At 38.9% G+C, this 19,411-nt stretch overlaps 1 protein-coding gene across 2 annotated transcripts in view; it reads right to left on the bottom strand.

The window, feature by feature from the left end:
- Positions 1 to 3,516: 3,516 nt before the first annotated feature.
- The window catches only part of ZMPSTE24 (zinc metallopeptidase STE24), a 43,712-nt gene continuing 27,817 nt past the window's right edge, over positions 3,517 to 19,411 (bottom strand). For both annotated transcript variants that reach the window (XM_012735765.3, XM_075996999.1), the window contains exons 8-10: positions 12,265 to 12,369; positions 8,779 to 8,922; positions 3,517 to 5,176 (exon numbers count right to left, since the gene is read on the bottom strand). In XM_012735765.3, coding sequence (XP_012591219.2) covers positions 4,952 to 5,176; positions 8,779 to 8,922; positions 12,265 to 12,369 — 474 coding nt within the window. In that variant the 3' untranslated portion in view covers positions 3,517 to 4,951. The remainder of the gene's footprint in view (positions 5,177 to 8,778; positions 8,923 to 12,264; positions 12,370 to 19,411) is intronic.

Raw genomic sequence — 19,411 nt, 5'->3', positions numbered from 1 at the left:
GCCAGGGTCTTCTCCACTCGTGGAGACAGACCTGTTTGCCCTTAGGAAACGTACTTTGCTTTGCACCCTTACACTTTCCTTACAATAAATGCTTCACGCCTATTTGCTGAGTGTCTGTCATCTCTCTTGGTTGCACAGGCCAAGGTTTGTGATTCCCAAGCCTGGAGCCCAAGAACTGGGACAACACTTCAAAGTTCAGCCGTGAACTGAACTGTGCATGACAAGGTCTTTACTCAAAAGTAACCTTGTCCTTACCTTGATGTTCCAGATAATCATCCTGCACTTTGTTATTTCTCTCTTGCCTTTAGCACTATTCAACATAAAACACTAGAATATAAGCTCCACGAGGGCAAAAACTTTGTCCTCTTGTTTTATGTTCTATTCTTTGGCACATAAAACAGTGCCTGGCACATAGTAGGTATTCAATAATCTGTTCAGGCCCCCACCAATCATCAAAGGGGGAAGGAAGGGATGTGTGTGGCTGAGGTGTGTTCCAAGATGGCCCAGTGTGTCCACGTTATTCTTTCTACTGCCAAGAACAGGGGCCTGCCCTTTGACAATTGACTCCTAGGATGCAAAAGTCTAGTGCAACAGAAATGAAGCAGGAATTCACCTCCCTGTTTGCAATTAGGAAAAGGGGGATTTAGAAAGCTTAACAGAAAGGGCACTGCAGCAAGACAGCCTGGCCCCTTTCCGGAGGTTCGACACCAACACTGCTCCCCTAGAAAGCAGCCAGGGACAGTCCCCTTGATCCTCTCTTCACCTCACTGGCCAGATGAGTTAGGAACTTTAGTTAATTTTGTGCTTATTTATACATCAAAGCAATTATGGTGAATTATTAATATCATCAAGTACCAGTTATTGAGCTCTTATTCTTATCAGGTACTGACTGTGCTGAGCACTCTGCAAACATCATCTCATTCTATCCCTACAACAGCCTCGTAAAGCAGGTATTATCCCCATTTGCTCTGTTAAAAAATAAAATACCTCTCCCAATCTCACTTCTGCCTCTGGCTACCATCCCAAATTTTTGCTCCCTTTTATGGGAAAAAAGAGTTGTCTAATTTGGCTTCTAGGTCACTATACTGTTCTCTTCAGATTCCTTTGCTGATTTCTCGTCTCCCCAGTATGTGAAAGTCCAACTCAGTCCTTGGACCACATCTTTTTCTCTTGCTCCTGTGGTGATCTCATTTGGATTCATGCCTTTAAATCCCACCTATATATCCCCAGTCCAGACCTCCCTGCTTAACGTCATTCATCATTTATCCAACTGCCTACTCCACAGCTCCCCTCAGCTGTCTGGGAGGCAACTCAAATTCAACATGTCCCCAAGTGAATTGCTTATCTTCCCCTCCAAACTTCTACCCCCCTGCAGCCTTTGCCATCCCAGTTAATGGCAACTCCATCCTTGCAGTTACTTAAGCCAAGTACACTGGCATCATCCTCCACTCCCACTTTTTCTCTTGCATGCACATCTGATCCATCAGCACATCCTTCAAAATATATCCAGAATCCAACTACTTCTCACTACCTCTCAACTACCCCTCCAGTCCAGTACCATTCGTTATTTCTCGCCAGAAGGAGGGCAAGCGCCTCGCAACTAGTCCCCCGATTTGACCTTGGCTCAACATACAAGCCAGAGTGGCCCTGTTAAAACTTCAGTCAGATCTTGTCATTCCTTGGCCCAAAACCCTCCAATGGCTTCCCACCACAGTCGAGTAAAAGTCTTAGTTCTTTTTTTTTTTTTCAGCACATAACTTCTGCAGAAAAAGTCTTAGTTCTTAAAATGGCCTACAAGGCCCTGTGAAATCTGCCTCCCTGCCTTTATGGCTCACTACTGCCCCCTAGCACATGCCACTGCAGCCACCAGTCCTCCTGGTGTATCTCAAACACTCCAGGTTGGCTCCCACTTGGAGGCTTTTACACTTGCTATTCCTTCTTTTGGGACGCTTTCCTCCCAGACTCCTGCCTGGACCATCCCCTTACTTGCTTCAGGTCTTGGTTCAAACATTTCCTTTAGTGATGCCTTTCTGTGACCACTCTATTTAAAACAGCAACCACTCCCTAGCCCCCCACAAATACCTCAGCCCCTTTTCCCTCTAAAACATGTGTCACCATTTAATATCTACTTAATATAATTTAGTTGTCTATCTCCCTCATACTAGAATGTAAACTCCAATGAGGTAGAGGATGGTTTTGTTTTGTTTTGTTTTGAGACAGAGTCTCACTCTGTTGCCTGTGCTAGAATGCCGTGGTGTCAACCTAGCTCACAGCAACCTCAAACTCCTGGGCTCAAGTGATCCTCCTGCCTCAGCCTCCCACATAGCTGGGACTACAGGTACACACCATCATGCCTGGCTAAATTATATATATATATTTATTTATTTTAGTTGTCCAGCTAATTTCTTTCTATTTTTTTAATAGAGATAGGGTCTCACTCTTGCTCAGGCTGGTCTTGAACTCCTGAGCTCAAACGATCCTCCTGCCTTGGCCTCCCAGAGTGCTAGGATTATAGGTGTGAGCCACTTTGCCCAGGCCTTTGTTCCTTGTTTACTAAAATATTCCCTCAGCAAAGGGCCAACTCAGATAAAGGCAGTATATACACACAACAGAGATTCTGCCTTGGATTCAGACATCAACCATACTGGAATTGTGCCATTTTACCCAAGGCTTTGACCTACTTGATTCTAGCCCCTGTACATCTGTCAAGTATGAAGAGTATGGTCCACCTACTGGTGTTCTGATTGGTTAGTTATCTCAGGAACCCACCAGTCTCTTTTTGGCCATCCCTATGCCTCTACCATCCATTAAGTGGGTGACTAGGTCACTCACATATTAAAAAGCTAATCACTGCTGCCATATGTAAGGAAGTCCAAAGAGGCAGCTGAAGCGGACCAGGCAAGCTCAAAACAATCTGAGGTTATAAAAATGGAGAAGGAGGGCTGGGCACGATGGCTCACGCCTATAATCCTAGCACTCTGGGAGGCTGAGGCGAGCGGATCACTCAAGGTCAGGAGTTCAAGACCAGCCTGAGCAAGAGTGAGACCCCGTCTCTACTAAAAATAGAAAGAAATTAATTGGCCAACTAAAAATATATAGAAAAAGTTAGCCGGGCGGTGGCGCATGCCTGTAGTCCCAGCTACTCGGGAGGCTGAAGCAGAAGGATTGCTTGAGCCCAGGAGTTTTAGGTTGCTGTGAGCTAGGCTGACACCACAGCACTCTAGCCCTGGCAACACAGGGAGACTTTGTCTCAAAAAAAAAAAAATAGAGAAGAAATGATTCCAAATGAAAATTCTAAGGAAACATTGGCACGAAATAGTGATGCTCTGGAGTGAATAGGAGGGAGTCACTGGAGAGGACTCTGTGTGAGGCCCAGTGATGGTGCCGCTCAGCATTAGGGCTATTTCTTCATACTACTCTTCATGTGCTAGCACCCAGTTCCTCTAGGGTAATAAACACACATCTAGGGAACAAATAACACACGTTATATTAAATTAAAGACAAAGCACATAAATCTGCATTGGCAATTTTTAATGTTTTACTTGTGCAGAACTGAAATTTGTATTTAAAGGCACAGAAGGAAAGGCAGTTATCAGAGCGTGAAGTCACAGATAAAGAATGCTGGATAAAAAAGTCACAGGACTGCTCCTCTTTCGCCTTAGGAAAATAAATAATGCAGTACTAAACTAGATTTTTATATTTATTATATTTCCATGTGAAGACATCACTCAAATGTCAGCTGAGCAGAAGTCTTTATGGCCAAAGGTGCGCAGTTGATCCCACTTTGGAATTAATGCCCACAAGGTAAACATTATCAGTGAGTGGGACTCTAGGCACAAAATAAGTTCTCATTCAGAAGGTGGACAGAGATATAGATCAGTCAAACATACGTGTTTTAAAATTGGAGATTTTTTGTTTTGAAAGTAAATATCTGCATATCAAGAGCTATAATTTTCATAAGTGGAATCAGGCCTGATTAAATAGTACTTATGACTTACTGATAAAAATTACAAAAATAAAAACTGAAACTCTTCTGTCCTTGAAAGAGATAGAAAACTATATTTTTTCCTGAATTATCATAGGAGAATCATCAGTATTTCACCCTTATGTTTCTTTAAATGTCATCTTCTTTCATGTTCTGCCACTTTTAACATAGAAAAACCTGTTCAATATGGCAATCTCTGCTAAATGAAAGGATGCATTATTTATTGAATGAACGAGAAAAGGCTACAGTTTACCCTCCAATAGGAATGTACCTACCAGATGGAAAGAAAGATAAAGACTAAGATTTTCTTAAAAATAAAAATAAAACTCAATGATTTAAAACATTCTATACACAATTTCTAATTTCAAAGCACTATTAGAAACTCTTGATCAATGTGTAGTAAGAAAGGGAACAGAGAAATTAAAATTTTGATAGAACAGTAGAGCATATTTCTAACTAATTTAAATAACATTAGCCTTACCAACTATTATCTTTCTTCTTAAAACACTGATTGGCCAGCTTCAATAATAACAGCATGAAAGTAAAAAACAAATTTCAACTTAGGTATGAGCGCAATGATTTTGGACCACTGTTCTGCCTCACAGAAAGGACTAAGAGGTGGCATTCCCTCTTTTAAACATATGCCCTCAAACACCTTATATGCAGATTTCATATGTGTATAAATAAAACAATTTTGCATTTTCTTAAATAATTTTACAAGTTGATGCTAAATGTCAAAGATAAAACTATGCCTTTAAAAACATTAAGCCTCAAAATTTCATCCAGTGTTTAAGAAATGGATTATTAAAATCATTTTTGAAATGAGATATTAAATGTATTTAAATCTGGGCTTTTATGTACTTAGTAATTTTTCTTTAAAAAAAAAGTTTAAAAACATCAAGAGCTGGAACATGCTGCCAGGACAGAAATAATCAGAAATGTCTTCAGTCATAGACCCTGCGCATCTCAGTCTTGTTTTATACTTTTCAAAGCTTGAAGTCTCTCTAGTAGCGGAGGATGAGAATAATGCCACATTGAAAACAACCAGTCAGAAACAGGGAATCCCAAGTTATCTTTGTTAAGTTTGATTAAAGCAGAATATAAGTCTTTAGCCTTCCCGAGTTTCTTGGCAAATGCATCAGCTTGAAACTCAAATCTCCGGCTTAGAACTGTTAGGCAAAAAGAAAGAACCTGAAAAAGTAAACAAAAAGGTTTTAATCACCATCCACCTCTTTGTTGTCATTGAAGCTTTTATGAGCTGAGACAGCAGAGGATGTTTAGCTTAGGATAAGAGAAACAGCAGGCCAAAAGGAAGATCACTATTATTTAGGGGACCCAGGAGGAGAGAATCATTATAAATTGGGCCTTTTCTCCCCGAGCAAACAAGCCAGAAACAAATGTTCAAGTTGAGTATCCCTAATCCAAAAAGCTAAAATTCAAAATGCTCCAAAATCTGAAACTTTTTGAGCACTGACATGATGCTCAAAGGTCATGCTGAAAGAGAATGCTCACTGGAGCATTTTGGATTTCAGCTTTTTGGAGGGATGCTCAACTTGTAAATATAATGCAAATATTCCACAATCTAAAAAAATCTGAAATCCAAAACATTTCTGGTCTCAACCATTTCAGATAAAGTATACTCAACCTGTATATCCAAATGAATGGTATTCTTACTAAAAAATACCAATTTATGAGAATCTACAATGTGCCATGAACTGAGCTAGGCACTTCACATATTCTCCAACAATCTCTTACTACTGCTTTACAGACAAGAAAGGTGAAGCTCAGAGAGGTTAGATAACTTGCTGGAGGTCACACAGCTGGAAAGTGGTGGTAGGTAGTGCTGAAATTCTTGGTGACTCCACAACCAATGCATACCACCTTTCTCACAGTCAGAGTCAAAGTCATGGTAATTTATATTCAGACTCTTTCTTTTTAAAAAGTATTCTTGATCACTTATTCACCTTTAAAGGATAACGAGTCTTCACTGGGATTATTCTAAAAAATACACCACAGCCTCCAACAACAATCTCCCATCCAAGTACTAACCAGGCCTAACCTTGCTTAGCTTCCAAGATCAGATGAGACTGGGCATGTTCAGGGTGGTATGGTCGCAGACAACAATCTCAAAATTGAATTTTCTAAAGTGTTCTGAGCTATGACGCATCACCAGAATAGTATACGATTTCTGAAGGTTACCATTAAGAAGGGGACAAATTTCACTTGAAAATATAAATTTTGAGAGAAAAAGAACTTCTTTGTCTACTGAAGTATTGCTGGTTAAATGACCTAATGTCTATTTCTTGAAGTATTATAATCGGCATAAACAAATTTTTTTTAAAGATAAAAAAAGAAATCTCTTGTTTATTTGCCAGAGCAAATACAGAGTTTCAAAATAAAGTGTAGGAGTCCCTGGCAGCTTTTCAGATTATCTTTAAGCTAATAAATAAATTCTGCTTGAAATTTCATTTCAAATCTTCAATATACTTTTTGAGATAGAATCATTAACTGGTCCCAATCAATCAATCAATCAATCAATCTCTCTCCTGATTTTAAGTTTCCCAGGTAAACTATTCTTTGATTCTCATTGTAACACATAAAAATATAAGCAGATACTAATTTGTACCTATCTGCTTTGCTGTAGATTTTCAAACTCTTTTTAATAGGACAATTTTCCCATTTTCCTAAGGTTAATGTCTCTTTCCTATTATAACCTCTTAAACCCTAACTTTATTTTTTTTCAAACAGAGTCTCAGTCTAGCTCACAGCAACCTCAAACTCCTGAGCTCAAGTGATCCTCCTGCCTCAGCCTCCTGAGGAGCTGGGACTATAGGCATACACCACCATGCCTGGCTAATATTTTCTATTTTTAGTAGAGATGAGGTCTCATTTTTGTTCAGGCTGGTCTCGAACTCCTGAGCTCAAGTGATCCTCCCACTTTGGCCTCCAGAGTGCTAGGATTACAGATGTGAGTCACCATATCTGGCCAAAACACAGACATTAAACTTAAGATTTTCTTTTTAAATATGTAGTCTTTTTAAAACAAATCTCCTGGGCTCTCCAAGGTTTTTAAAACAGTTGCTAATATTTCTGTGAATTAATCACATTTCAAATTACTCTAATATCCCACATATATTTAGATATTTTTTGAAGTGAACTCAAACACTGAATATAAAAAAACAAAAGAAAAAACCCTCTGAGCAGCCAAAATAGATGCCACAAAGGAGAACCACTAGCACTACTCTCGCTTTTACTCATACAGGGACCTTTCTACTTAGTCAGAATACAGTAACTCTTATGTAATGAGTTGATTATCTGATTTCCCAGTCTGTGGCATGTTAAAGAAGAAAATTAGACAGGAATAATGAACAGAACAGGATAGCCCAACTGTTTAAAAGCAGAGCAGCCTGGTATCATTTAGAATACATAGCTCAGTGTCCTTAAGGCATTCCTGAATTGTGACAGAAGACAGAAGTGACAATATCATTATAAAGTATTCTGTAACCTGTGTTTTAAGCAGTGACAAACTGTAAGGCCTTTTGTAAATATTGTCAACAAAAGTTAAAACAAAAAGTTAAAACTTTCAGAGTCCTCTGCAAAATTTATTTAGTTTGTAATGACAACATTATACAAATATGACCTATTCCCCTCCATTTTTCTTTCATGATGCCCCCAACCACACACACTTTTTTAAAATAGAGAAATAGGATTCATTTAGCTAGTCTTAAAACTTTAACTCTACAATCTGTTCCAAGAAAGAATCCTTCTGAATGAAGATACCTCAAGATCCCCAATATTATTTCTTAGCTTAAATTAGAAACCTTACCAAACATCATGAAGTGTTGCCATAGTCAGGTTTATTATATAGTCTCATTCACCGATGTCTTGTCACTCTCTGGAATACTCCTATTGAGCTGTCACAGAGCAGTGGTTCTTAAACGTCATTTACTATAAAATACCCAATATATTGATTTCATGGGTCCTGGATCGGATCCCAAGGCTATTTGGAGGCAGGTGGTCATGGAGCACAATCAGAGGACCATTGTCATGTAGCCTCCCTTATCAAGCCATACGTATACTCAATTAGTATTTGTTGTGTCCCCTCACACACAGATTTTCACCCAAGCATTGGTGAATATGGTGCCTAAGACATAGCATTCCAATAGTTAATCTCCATCTACCAAGTCGTGAAGTATATTTTATATTAAGGTCTTCACCACTAATGTCTAATTCTCTACTTATTTTTCCCTAACAGTATACACATTATTTATGTGGGCTTAGATTTTTCTGCTAGTTTCTCATACTGGCCAGTAAACCAAAAGAATTTGTTTCATCTACTTGTTTAAACTATACAGTTTTGCTTATTTATTTATTTATTTATTTATTTTTGAGACAGAGTCTCGCTTTGTTGCCCAGGCTAGAGTGAGTGCCCTGGCGTCAGCCTAGCTCACAGCAACCTCAAACTCCTGGGATCAAGCAATCCTCAAGCTGCCTCAGCCTCCCAAGTAGCTGGGACTACAGGCATGTGCCACCATGCCTGGCTAATTTTTTCTATATATATTAGTTGGCCAATTAATTTCTTTGTATTTATAGTAGAGACAGGGTCTCGCTCTTGCTCAGGCTGGTTTCGAACTCCTGACCTCGAGCAATCCACCTGCCTCGGCCTCCCAGAGAGCTAGGATTACAGGCATGAGCCACCGCGCCCGGTCCTATTTATTTTTGACCATCCAAAAGGTTCTAGATTTGAAGCAGGGAAGGGCATATATGAGATAATTTTAAAGATCATACATTACCTCATTATACGGTGAGAAAATAAACTGGAAGATGATCAATAGTCCAATGAGAGTGGGTTGGCTGTCATAAAAACCAAATGCAGCAAAAAGCTCCTTTCGACCAATTAATACAGCAAATAAGAAAAAACACAGGAAAGAATTCATCTAGAAAAAAGGACATGAGGATGTTAGTACTTTGAGATAGGAGTCTGCCAACCTCCTCTTTGCCAGCAAATTTATAAACGCCTCTTTTCTTCTCTTCAAAACAAAAATAAATAAATAAATACAAGGACATGAAATTTCTAAGTTATTACTATGCTGGTTTCACTGTGGGATCAGTATACACAAAAAGTACAAGAAATCATATAATTTTAAGAAAGGTGTTAGTGTGATCACAGAAAAAGCTATTTAAGTAGTTTTATAGTTTTATTCTCAAAAGCAAAATAAAATTTCCCCACATGTATAAGCTATATCAACTTCCACAGGGGCAGGCTTGAGTTGAGCCTCTTATAATTGAGAGTTTGAAGTAGTTAGTAGCAATGGGATATTTTATCTGTGTAAAAAGGTAAAGTGCTAGAATGGATTCTGGCTTTATTTTATAAGACTGTAATCAGATACAAGGCCTCCCACCTGACCTTGATGTGAAGGCTCCAAAGCAACATGCTTCCCTTGAATTCTCTTTAGGACCACTGGAGCTGACCTTTCTAGAAAGGTCAAAGAAAAAGGTAGATCTATTTTTATCAGTAAATGAGAGAGGAAAAAAAATAAAAAATCTATACCAAAGTACAATCCCTTGGAGGAAAGTTGGAGAACAAATACCATCCTTTTCCCTTAGTAGATTAGGACCTTGGAGGCCACATATACCATATTTAAGTGTGTTGCTCCAAACCATTTACCAGGTGCCAGCTTAGAATGGGGCTCAGAGCATAAGAGGGCCTGTCAGCTGCTCCAGGACAAAGTACAAGCAGCTTTGCCCCTCACCCTTATAACTCAGTGGATCCAGTATGACAAGCTCCAACAGAAAATTAACAATGAAGACTCCTAGACTTACAATCTATGCATCCATTTTTGTCAAGTAACAGTTGTCTTTTTGAAAAGTAACTTCTCATTTGCTACTAGGCCCTACTAGAGACTCAATTCCTGGCCATGGGATACCATGATCCTGCAACCCAAGCTATTCCTCCTAAATTGGATGCTATGTTGATATGCCTAGCCAGGAAACTGGTATGTCTAGAAGCACTCCATCATCAAATACACATGGTAGATATAGGAGTGGAAATGAAGCAAGTCATGAAGTCAGAAGTTAAATAAGCCAGTGGCTCATATTATAGTATGCCACTCTGCAAACCCTCAATCAACTCTTACTCATGGGAGTTCCCAATAATCATTTAACTGAGGAGGAAAAAAATTAGAGCCTATTTTACAAATAACTTAATATTGGCACCAGCTGAAAGTGAATTGCTATGGCATTGGAATGTCACTCAGGGATGGTCTTGGAAGGCAGTTGGGAAGGGAAATACTCTTAGTGAGAGGAACTTTAAGTAGTATATCTCATTGTCCACTCAGCCTGGGAGGGGAGAGGGCCTGAACCAAGGATATATATATTAATACTAATTCGTTGGCAGTGGGCAAATAATGGTTTGGTGGAATGATCAGTGTCTTGGAACAAACTAGAGAATGGCTACCAAGGAGATTTGGAAAAGAGGTATGTGGAAAACTCCCAAAATTAGCTGAGAGTTTGATTTTAAGAGTCCCATGGTAGAGGAGGCTCTGGATGATCAAGTGGAAAGACAGCTACTCTGTGGAGGTCAGCCAGCCCTTCTCCGCTGCTGCTCTGTAACTTGGTCAAGGGCTCATGAACAGAGTGGCCAAGGTTACAGAGATGGAGTTAATGTATTAGTTAACAACACAGACATTACCCCAACTGGCTCCTGCTGAGCGCCCAATCTATCAGAAGAGGCAACCAGCCCTGATGAGGTCCCACATCTCAGAGACCAGCCTACCATGGTAGGCTGATTCCACTAGAACCCTTCCTTTGTGAAAGGAGCAATGATTTTCCTTAATAGAGTGAATATTCAATTTGAACTTGGATTTGGACTTATTTAATATCTTATTCACTACCACATATCCATACAAAATAGCTTCAAGCCAAGAAACTCGATTTTATAACTAAAGATGTAAGATAACAGGAAAGTGCCCACAGGGGTTCACAAGCCTTCCCACGTAATCCATCACCTAGAACCAGCTGGCCTTTGGAAAGGTGTGAAGACTCAAGACTCAGTTAAGGCCACATATGCTCAACCAATCAAGAAGATATAGTGTTATTTCACCCACAGACTGAAAATGTGTTGGTTTACAGGTATTAATACCCAGAGAAAGAATGTTACTGGAACTGTTTTCTTCCTTATATTTTCTATAATTTTCAACGAATATATAATTACTTTTAAATGATAAAAAAAGTTTTTTAGAAAGTATTTTAATGTCCAAGTTATCTAGGTTTACTCCTTTTGATCTTTTAAATATTTTTTTGTTTTTTTGAGACAGAGTCTCGCTTTGTTGTCCAGGCTAGAGTGAGTGCAGTGGCGTCAGCCTAGCTCAGAGCAACCTCAAACTCCTGGGCTCAAGCGATCCTGCTGCTTCAGCCTCCCGAGTTGCTGGGACTATAGGCATGAGCCACCATGCCCAGCTAATTTTTTCTATATATATTAGTTGGCCAATTAATTTATTTCTATTTATGGTAGAGATGGGTCTTGCTTTTGCTCAGGCTGTTTTCGAACTCCTGACCTCAAGCAATCCACCTGCCTCGGCCTCCCAGAGTGCTAGGATTACAGGTGTGAGCCACCGTGCCTCCTTTTGATCTTTATAGATATTATATCTGAGTGACTCCAGAGATGATAACAATGATGGTGGTAAAAATAAACATTTATATATAGCACTTACCGCATTTCAGGTACTACTCCAAACTCTTTGCATGCATTAACTCATTTAATTCTTCATCAGTCCTATTTGCATGCATTAACTCATTTAATTCTTCATCAGTCCTATTAGATATTATTATTCAGTGAGGAACTGCCTGAGGTCACACAGAAGAAAGTCAGGAAGCTGTGATGGGAAGCCAGGTAGCCTGGCTATGGAGTCTGTCTTAACCTCTCTAATACATGACTTCTCATGCCTGCCATACTTCCAATGTGACTATCATGCCATAAAAAAGAACTTAATGCCTGTAACCCAGCACTTTGGGAGGCCAAGGCAGGGAAGATCGCTTGAGCTCAAGAGTTCAAGACCTCATCGCTACGAAAATTTAAAAATTAGCCAGGTGTGGTGGCATGCACCTGTAGTCCCAGCTGCTTGGAAGGCTGAGGCATGAGGCTCACTTGAGCCCAGTCTCAAGTTTGAGGTTGCAGTGAGCTATAATCACACCACTGCACTCCAGCCTGGGCAACAGAGAAAGTCCTCATCTCTTAAAAAAAATAATAATAATAACAGTAATTGTCACTCCAAACTTACCTGGCTAATAATGATATTTTTAACTGTGTGTCCCAACTTCCAGTGCCCCAGTTCATGGCCTAGTACAGCAAGCACCTCCTCATTTTTACATCCTTGTTTCTTACTCTGAAACAAAGAACAAATGGAAAATAAATTATGGAGAACCTTCAAAAAGTTTATACCTTTTAACCTAGTAATACCCTTTCATAGATTCTATGAAAGGATCTTAAAGAAATAATCAGACTTTTGTGCAAAACTATTAATTCTCTTAACAAAGCATTCTCTCAACCACCACTCCACGTAAGACACTGGGTTAAGCACTGAAGATAGACTCGGGAATAAGACAGATATTCCCAGTCTATATAAAGCGTACAGGACAGACTAATTTAGATTGGGGAAAAAACTGGAAGAAATATAAATCTTTATTAATAGGACAATAGTTAAATCATGATAAAGTCATATCAAAGCCATATTATAAACCCTTTAGAAATTTTGTTTTCAAAGATTATGTTCTGACATGGGAAATGGTTTATTAGGTGAAGAAAGCAGGAAACAAACTAAAAATATATAGTATGATTCTAATTATGAAAAAATGTCAATGGGTACGTAAAAATACACTAATATAGAAAACAGACTGGAAGTATATAAAAATGTTAACAGTAGTTATTTCTATATGGTAGGACTACAGTGATGTTAACTATTTTATATCTTTCCTTTTGATATATTCACCTACATCTAAAAAAAAGAAAAATACATTTTTAAAATTTAATTATTAATAAAAATAATATAAAGTATAAAAAAATAAATATATCCTTCCTGCTTTCCAAACTATCTATAAATGAGCACATATCACTCATAACTCAAAAAATACATCATGAACTGCCATTTTAATTTTTTTAATTTATTTTTTAATATTTCTTTCTTTCTTTTTTTATTTCTTTTTGGCACAGTGGACACATGAAATGAACTGCCATTTTAAAAATTGAGACTTCCAAGTTAAGATATCAAAAAGAATATTCGCATCTAACTTAGTTAAGAGATTTATTTATAAAAGATACAAACACATAGGATGAGGAAAACAAGAGAGGTGAAAACAGCAACATTTTGGAAGCAGGAAAGCAGATGGACAAATAACGGACTACGCAGACCAAAGGAAGCTGAAGCATAAGCCAGCAGTGGAAAAAATGAAGAACCAGCCTGATTTACACCATCAATTGTTTCAATTTACACCATCATCAGTTTTGAATTCCTGACCTAGAGCAATCGGCCTGCTTTGGCCTCCCACATTGCTAGGATTATAGGCGTGAGCCCCTGTGCCTGGCCAAGTGTTGGATTTCTTATACTGAATTTTCCTATCTTTTCTCCCCTGTTTTCTATTTTTTAAAATCTCTTTGTCTTCAAAGAGCTTGGAAATAACAGGCCAGGTACCTTTGGAACTGGGGAAAAAGGGAGGAGATAGCTAAATTAAGAATTGGATCAGGTTGGTCCGAGTACAGTGGTGTTTAGAACTAATTGATCACAACCAGTTACAGATTCCTTTGTTCCTTCTCCACTCCCACTGCTCCACTTGACCAGCCTTTAAAAAAAAAAAAAAGAATTGGATCAGACGGTTTGAGAAATGGTTAAAGCTCCAGATTCCTTCTCCAATTCCATTCCAATAGGCAACTGCTCCTCCCTCATCCTAGAAGGAGCCTGAAAGTTTAATCTCTCAGGAGAAGGCAAAAGAAGAGGACCTTTCAAGTGGGGGTCCGACATTGCTGGAGGACCAGTGTACACTAGCAACATATCATCCATATGTTATGCTGAATACTGAGGACTCCCTCTCTCAACCCGGGCCTCTCCCCACACTTGGCTCCCAAAACACTACCCTCCAGGCAGAGGACTAGAAGAATACTCCTTGGGAACTCTGACCACCCCACCAGGAAAGACCTAAAAATACTAACACCAGGTGCTTCCCCAACAAAAAATCCACATGGGCCACCCTACAGCAAAGCTCAAAATTAATAAGCCTTATCTACAGGTTCAGAGATTCCAATCAGGTTTTTAGTCCCAACCTCTTTTTAAGGAACAGATAACCAAGGATTACCAAATATATAAGGTAAGCTGTTAAGATGGAAGGTAAGATCTAGAAAAAAAGCAATATGGAATAAGCAGAAACTATGTAAGGAGAAAGGTTAGAAAGATAAGATATTGCCCCCATGGGAAAACAAGAGATGCTATAAAAATGGAAAATACAAAGAAAAAAGATTCTCAGAAATCAAAGCTTAATAGAAAGATTGGAAGATGATGAGGGAATCTTCCAGAAAGTAAAACAAAGAGATTTAAAAAAATGGAAAACAGGGGAGAAAAGATAGGAAAATTCAGTATAAGAAATCCAACACTTGGCCAGGCACAGGGGCTCATGCTTATAATCCTAGCAATCTGGGAGGCCAAGCAGGCGGATTGCTCAAGGTCAGGAATTCGAAACCAGCTTGAGCAAGAGCGAGACCCCATCTCTACTATAAACAGAAAGAAATTAATTGGCCAACTAAAAATATATATAGAAAAAAATTAGCTGGGTATGGTGGCATATGCCGGTAGTCCCAGCTTCTCGGGAGGCTTAGGCAAAAGGACTGCTTGAGCCCAGGAATTTGAGGTTGCTGTGAGCTAGGATGACACCACAGCACTCTAGCCTGGGCAACAGAGTGAGACTTTGTCTCAAAAATAAATAAATAAATAAATAAATCCAACACTTAAGAAACAGAAACTCTGAAAAGAGAGAATAGAAAAAATAGAGAGGAGAATATAATCAACAAAATAATTCCAGAAAGTTTCTTAGAACCAAAGGAACTCAATTTCCAGATTAAAAGGGCCTGGTGTACATATCCAGCACAATCGATGAAAATAAACCCCAATCAAAGCATGGGAAATTTCAGAACACTGAGACAGAGAAAGGATCCAACAAGCTTCACAGAAGAGCAAAAAATGAACAAGGTAAAACTGTAACACCAGATGAAAGGGATGATAGTGTTTAAGGTTCCTGGATTGTTCTAGAAACTGTGAAGATACTGTATATTTTAAGATTTTTCTTTTCTTTTTTTTGAGACACAGTCTCACTTTGTTGCCCAAGCTAGAGTGAGTGCTGTGGCATCAGCCTAGCTCACAGCAACCTCAAACTCCTGGGCTCAAGCGATCCTTCTGCCTCAGCCTCCCAAATAGCTGGGACTACAGGCATGCACCACCATGCCCGGCTGATTTTTTCTATATATATTAGTTGGCCAATTAATTTATCTCTATATCTAGTAGAGATGGGGTCTCGCTCTTGCTCAGGATGGTTTCAAACTCCTGACCTCAAGCAATCCGCTCACCTCGGCCTCCCAAAGTGCTAGGATTACAGGCATGAGCCACCTTGCCTGGCCATATTTTAAGAATTTTAGTTATGTAGGCATGCTTAATTTTTAGCAGCAATCATTAAAAGAATAGTAATACAAGCCAACCAAAAACATGAATAACAACTTGAATGGAATTTTTTAAAAACTGTTTCAAAAAAAAAAAATAGTAATTATTTCTTTTTTTTTTTTTTTGAGACACAGTCTCACCTTGTTGTCCAGGCTAGAGTGAGTGCCGTGGCGTCAGCCTCGCTCACAGCAACCTCAAACTCCTGGGCTCAAATGATCCTCCTGCCTCAGCCTCCCGAGTAGCTGGGACTACAGGCATGCACCACCACGCCCGGCTAATTTTTTCTATATATATTAGTTGGCTAATTAATTTCTTTCTATTTCTAGTAGAGACGGGGTCTCGCTCTTGCTCAGGCTAGTTTCGAACTCCTGACCTCAAGCAATCCACCTGCCTCAGCCTCCCAGAGAGCTAGGATTACAGGCGTGAGCCACCGCGCCCGGCCAATAGTAGTTATTTCTAAGGGGAGAAATTTCAGATAACTTTAGTTTTTCTCTTTAAATTTCTCTTAAAAATGAAATGCTTGGCCGGGAACGGTGTCTCATGCCTGTAATCCTAGCACTCAAGCCTGGGCAACAAAGCAAGACTCTTGTCTAAAAAAAAAAAAAAAATGCTTCATCTTCTCTACATTATCCAGGCTTAAAACCCTCTTTGCATCCCCCACTACATTGTACATAGTAGGCATTCAATAGCAAATGCTGAATAAATCAGTTTCCTAAACTTCTGCCACATCTGTGCACTCTCACATGATTATTTAATATCTTTAATCAATTCACTTTTTAAAACTTAGCCTTATCCTATATCACAATGCACATACATGAAACCACAAGTTTGATATGCCTGTTTTATCTTTTTCCTAATATACATTAATAAATATATAATTATCCAAATTTAAAATACTGACATACTACCTAAAATTATTTAACCAGTAGTACACACACCAAAAAGAAATACAGTTAATATTGTTGAGTCAGTTTTTTACCTATTCCTTACAATATCACCTAGTACTGTCATTTGTCACTTAACAATGGGGATACGTTTTGAAAAGTTCATCTGTAGACAATTTAGTCATTGCATGAACGTCATAGAGTGTACTGACACAAACCTAGATGGTCTAGACTACTACACACCAATGCTATCTGGTATGGCCTATTACACTTAGGCTACAAACCTGTATAGCATGTTAATGTACTGAATACTGTAGGCAACTGTAACATAATGATAAGCATTTGTGTATATAAATGTAGGAAAGGTACAGTAAAAATACAGTATTATAATTTTATGGGACCACATGTAATACATCATTGACCAAAATGTCATGTGGCACACAACTGCGCTTTAAATCCATCCTTTAATATGACTCTTGCACTTATTCTGGACTCTCATTCTAGTGTACGCCCTCATTATTTCATCTTTCTCTTGGTTATCTTTTTTTTTTTTTTTTTTTGAGACAGAATCTCACTTTGCTGCCCAGGCTAGAGTGAGTGCCATGGCGTCAGCCTACCTCACAGCAACCTCAAACTCCTGGGCTCAAGCGATCCTGCTGCCTCAGCCTCCTGAGTAGCTGGGACTATAAGCATGTGCCACCATGCCTGGCTAATTTTTTCTATATATATTAGTTGGCCAATCAATTTCTTTCTGTTTATAGTAGAGACGGGGTCTTGCTCTCGCTCAGGCTGGTTTTGAACTCCTGACCTCAAGCAATTCGCCCGCCTCGGCTTCCCAGAGTGCTAGGATTACAGGCATGAGCCACTGTGCCCGGCATATCTTGGTTATCTTGATGCAATAGGCCCCTAGAAGTCTCCCTGCCTATAATCTTTGCTCTATCCTATATTCTGCCACCAAATTTTAATTTTCCTAAAACAAGCTTTGGCCTCTACCCAAATCAGGACACTGGAAACAACCACTCAATGTCTTCAGGAAAATGTATTCCACAAATTGGTCCTGGCCTTCCTTTCTATCCCAATCTGTTAGAATCCATTTAATCATTAGTACACAAAGGCATTGTATATTTTGTCTCTACAGCTTCATTCATTACTTATCTTCAAACTGAAAAGCCCCCATCCTCAAGTCAAAATTCTACCTGGGAAAAAAAAACACTTGTTCAAATAGCATCTCTTCTAAGACACCTATCTGACCATTAGAATCTGCACACTCTTTCAGCCACTCATGATATTTGCCTTACCCTAGTCACTATGGGCTGTCTCTTCTACTACAGGTTCATTAGGGTAGGACTGTGTCTAATGTATTGTGTTGTGTAACTTGTATTTAGATGCTAAAATATTTGTAGTTAACCAGTGAAATAAATCAAGCTCTTCAAGAAGCCAGCAAAATAAGCCAAACCCCATTTAACATACTTCAAAGGACTACTCAATTGTTTTTGTAGCCAAAAAACCCCCATATTCTCATAGATAGATATTAATGGTCTGTAATTTCATTACTTTGCTTGTAATCAGTGGACCACTAGCTAACATGTAGGTTTAGCTATTATGTAATCCACCCCCCTGTATGTGGATACCTCTTAAGCAGACTGACTTGCTGAACTTGCATGATTATTCAGTATTATCACTGGGCTATCCTTTCTGGACTTCAGTTTTCCTATCTATAAGATGACCTTCAGATCTCTTCCTAGCTTAAAATTCTATGGCTCCAAAGTGATTTTTATTCTAATATCCTAACTGGCAGAATAACTCTACTTGAAAAAATAAATACAATCAAAGGATTAACCCTTTCCCAGTGCTACTTAACCCCTTCACAGAATTTTGTTTCATTTACATATTTAATACAGGCAGGTACTTTACTATTAATAGATCATATTTTTAGGGTAAAAACAGATGCTCAAATAATAATAATTTTTTTGCACTTAAAATGTATAGAATACAAGGTATTTCACATATATTATTTCATTTAATCTTCACAACCCTAAAAGGTAGGCATTTTTAGCCCAATATTTCTCAACCAGGGGTTATCTTGCCCCCACACCAGCCCCTCCCCAGGACATCTGGCAATGTTTGGAGATATTTTTGTTGCCACAAATTTCTGGAGCAGGAATTGTCACTGGCCTCTAGTGGGAAGAGGCCTGGGATGCTGCTGAACATCCTATGATGTACAAGATACCTCCCACAACAAAAAAATTACCTGGCCCAAAATATCAATAATGCCGAGGCTGAGAAACCCTGCTGGCCTCATCTTTCAGTTAAGAAATCAAAGATTTAGAGAGCTTAACTTACTTGCACAGAGTTACACAGATGGCAAATGAATAGGGATCTAAAATCATCTCCGTATGACACCAAAGCCAATGGCACATTCCATCACACATACAAATACTGGTGACTGTTTCTGATGAAATTTTTATTGTTTCTTATCATTGCCCCCACCCATTAAGTCTGAGTATCTTAGATTTTGCTAATCAGCATTAGATGACCTCATATAGGAAAAGGATTCAGAAGCAGTTTTCTCACTCTTAGGTCAGATTTAAGAAATGTCTTCTCTTATGCTCCCACTATATCCAGTATCTATAGCTTCACAGTGACAATTATACTGTAGTGTGATTGTATGACTGCCTCCCCTTTAGACTATAAACTTACGAGGAAGGTTTGCTTCTTCATTTTTGTATTCCTAGTGCCAAGCAAAGTATCTGAGGCAGGGCACAGTGGCTCACACCTGTAACTTAGCACTTTGGGAGGCTGAGGCAGGAGGACTGCTTGAGGTCAGGAGTTTGAGACCAGCCTGA

This window comes from Microcebus murinus, chromosome 2 (genome assembly GCF_040939455.1).
Source record: "Microcebus murinus isolate Inina chromosome 2, M.murinus_Inina_mat1.0, whole genome shotgun sequence".
Taxonomy (NCBI): Eukaryota; Metazoa; Chordata; class Mammalia; order Primates; family Cheirogaleidae; genus Microcebus; species Microcebus murinus.
This window is presented reverse-complemented; position numbering and strand designations above follow the sequence as displayed.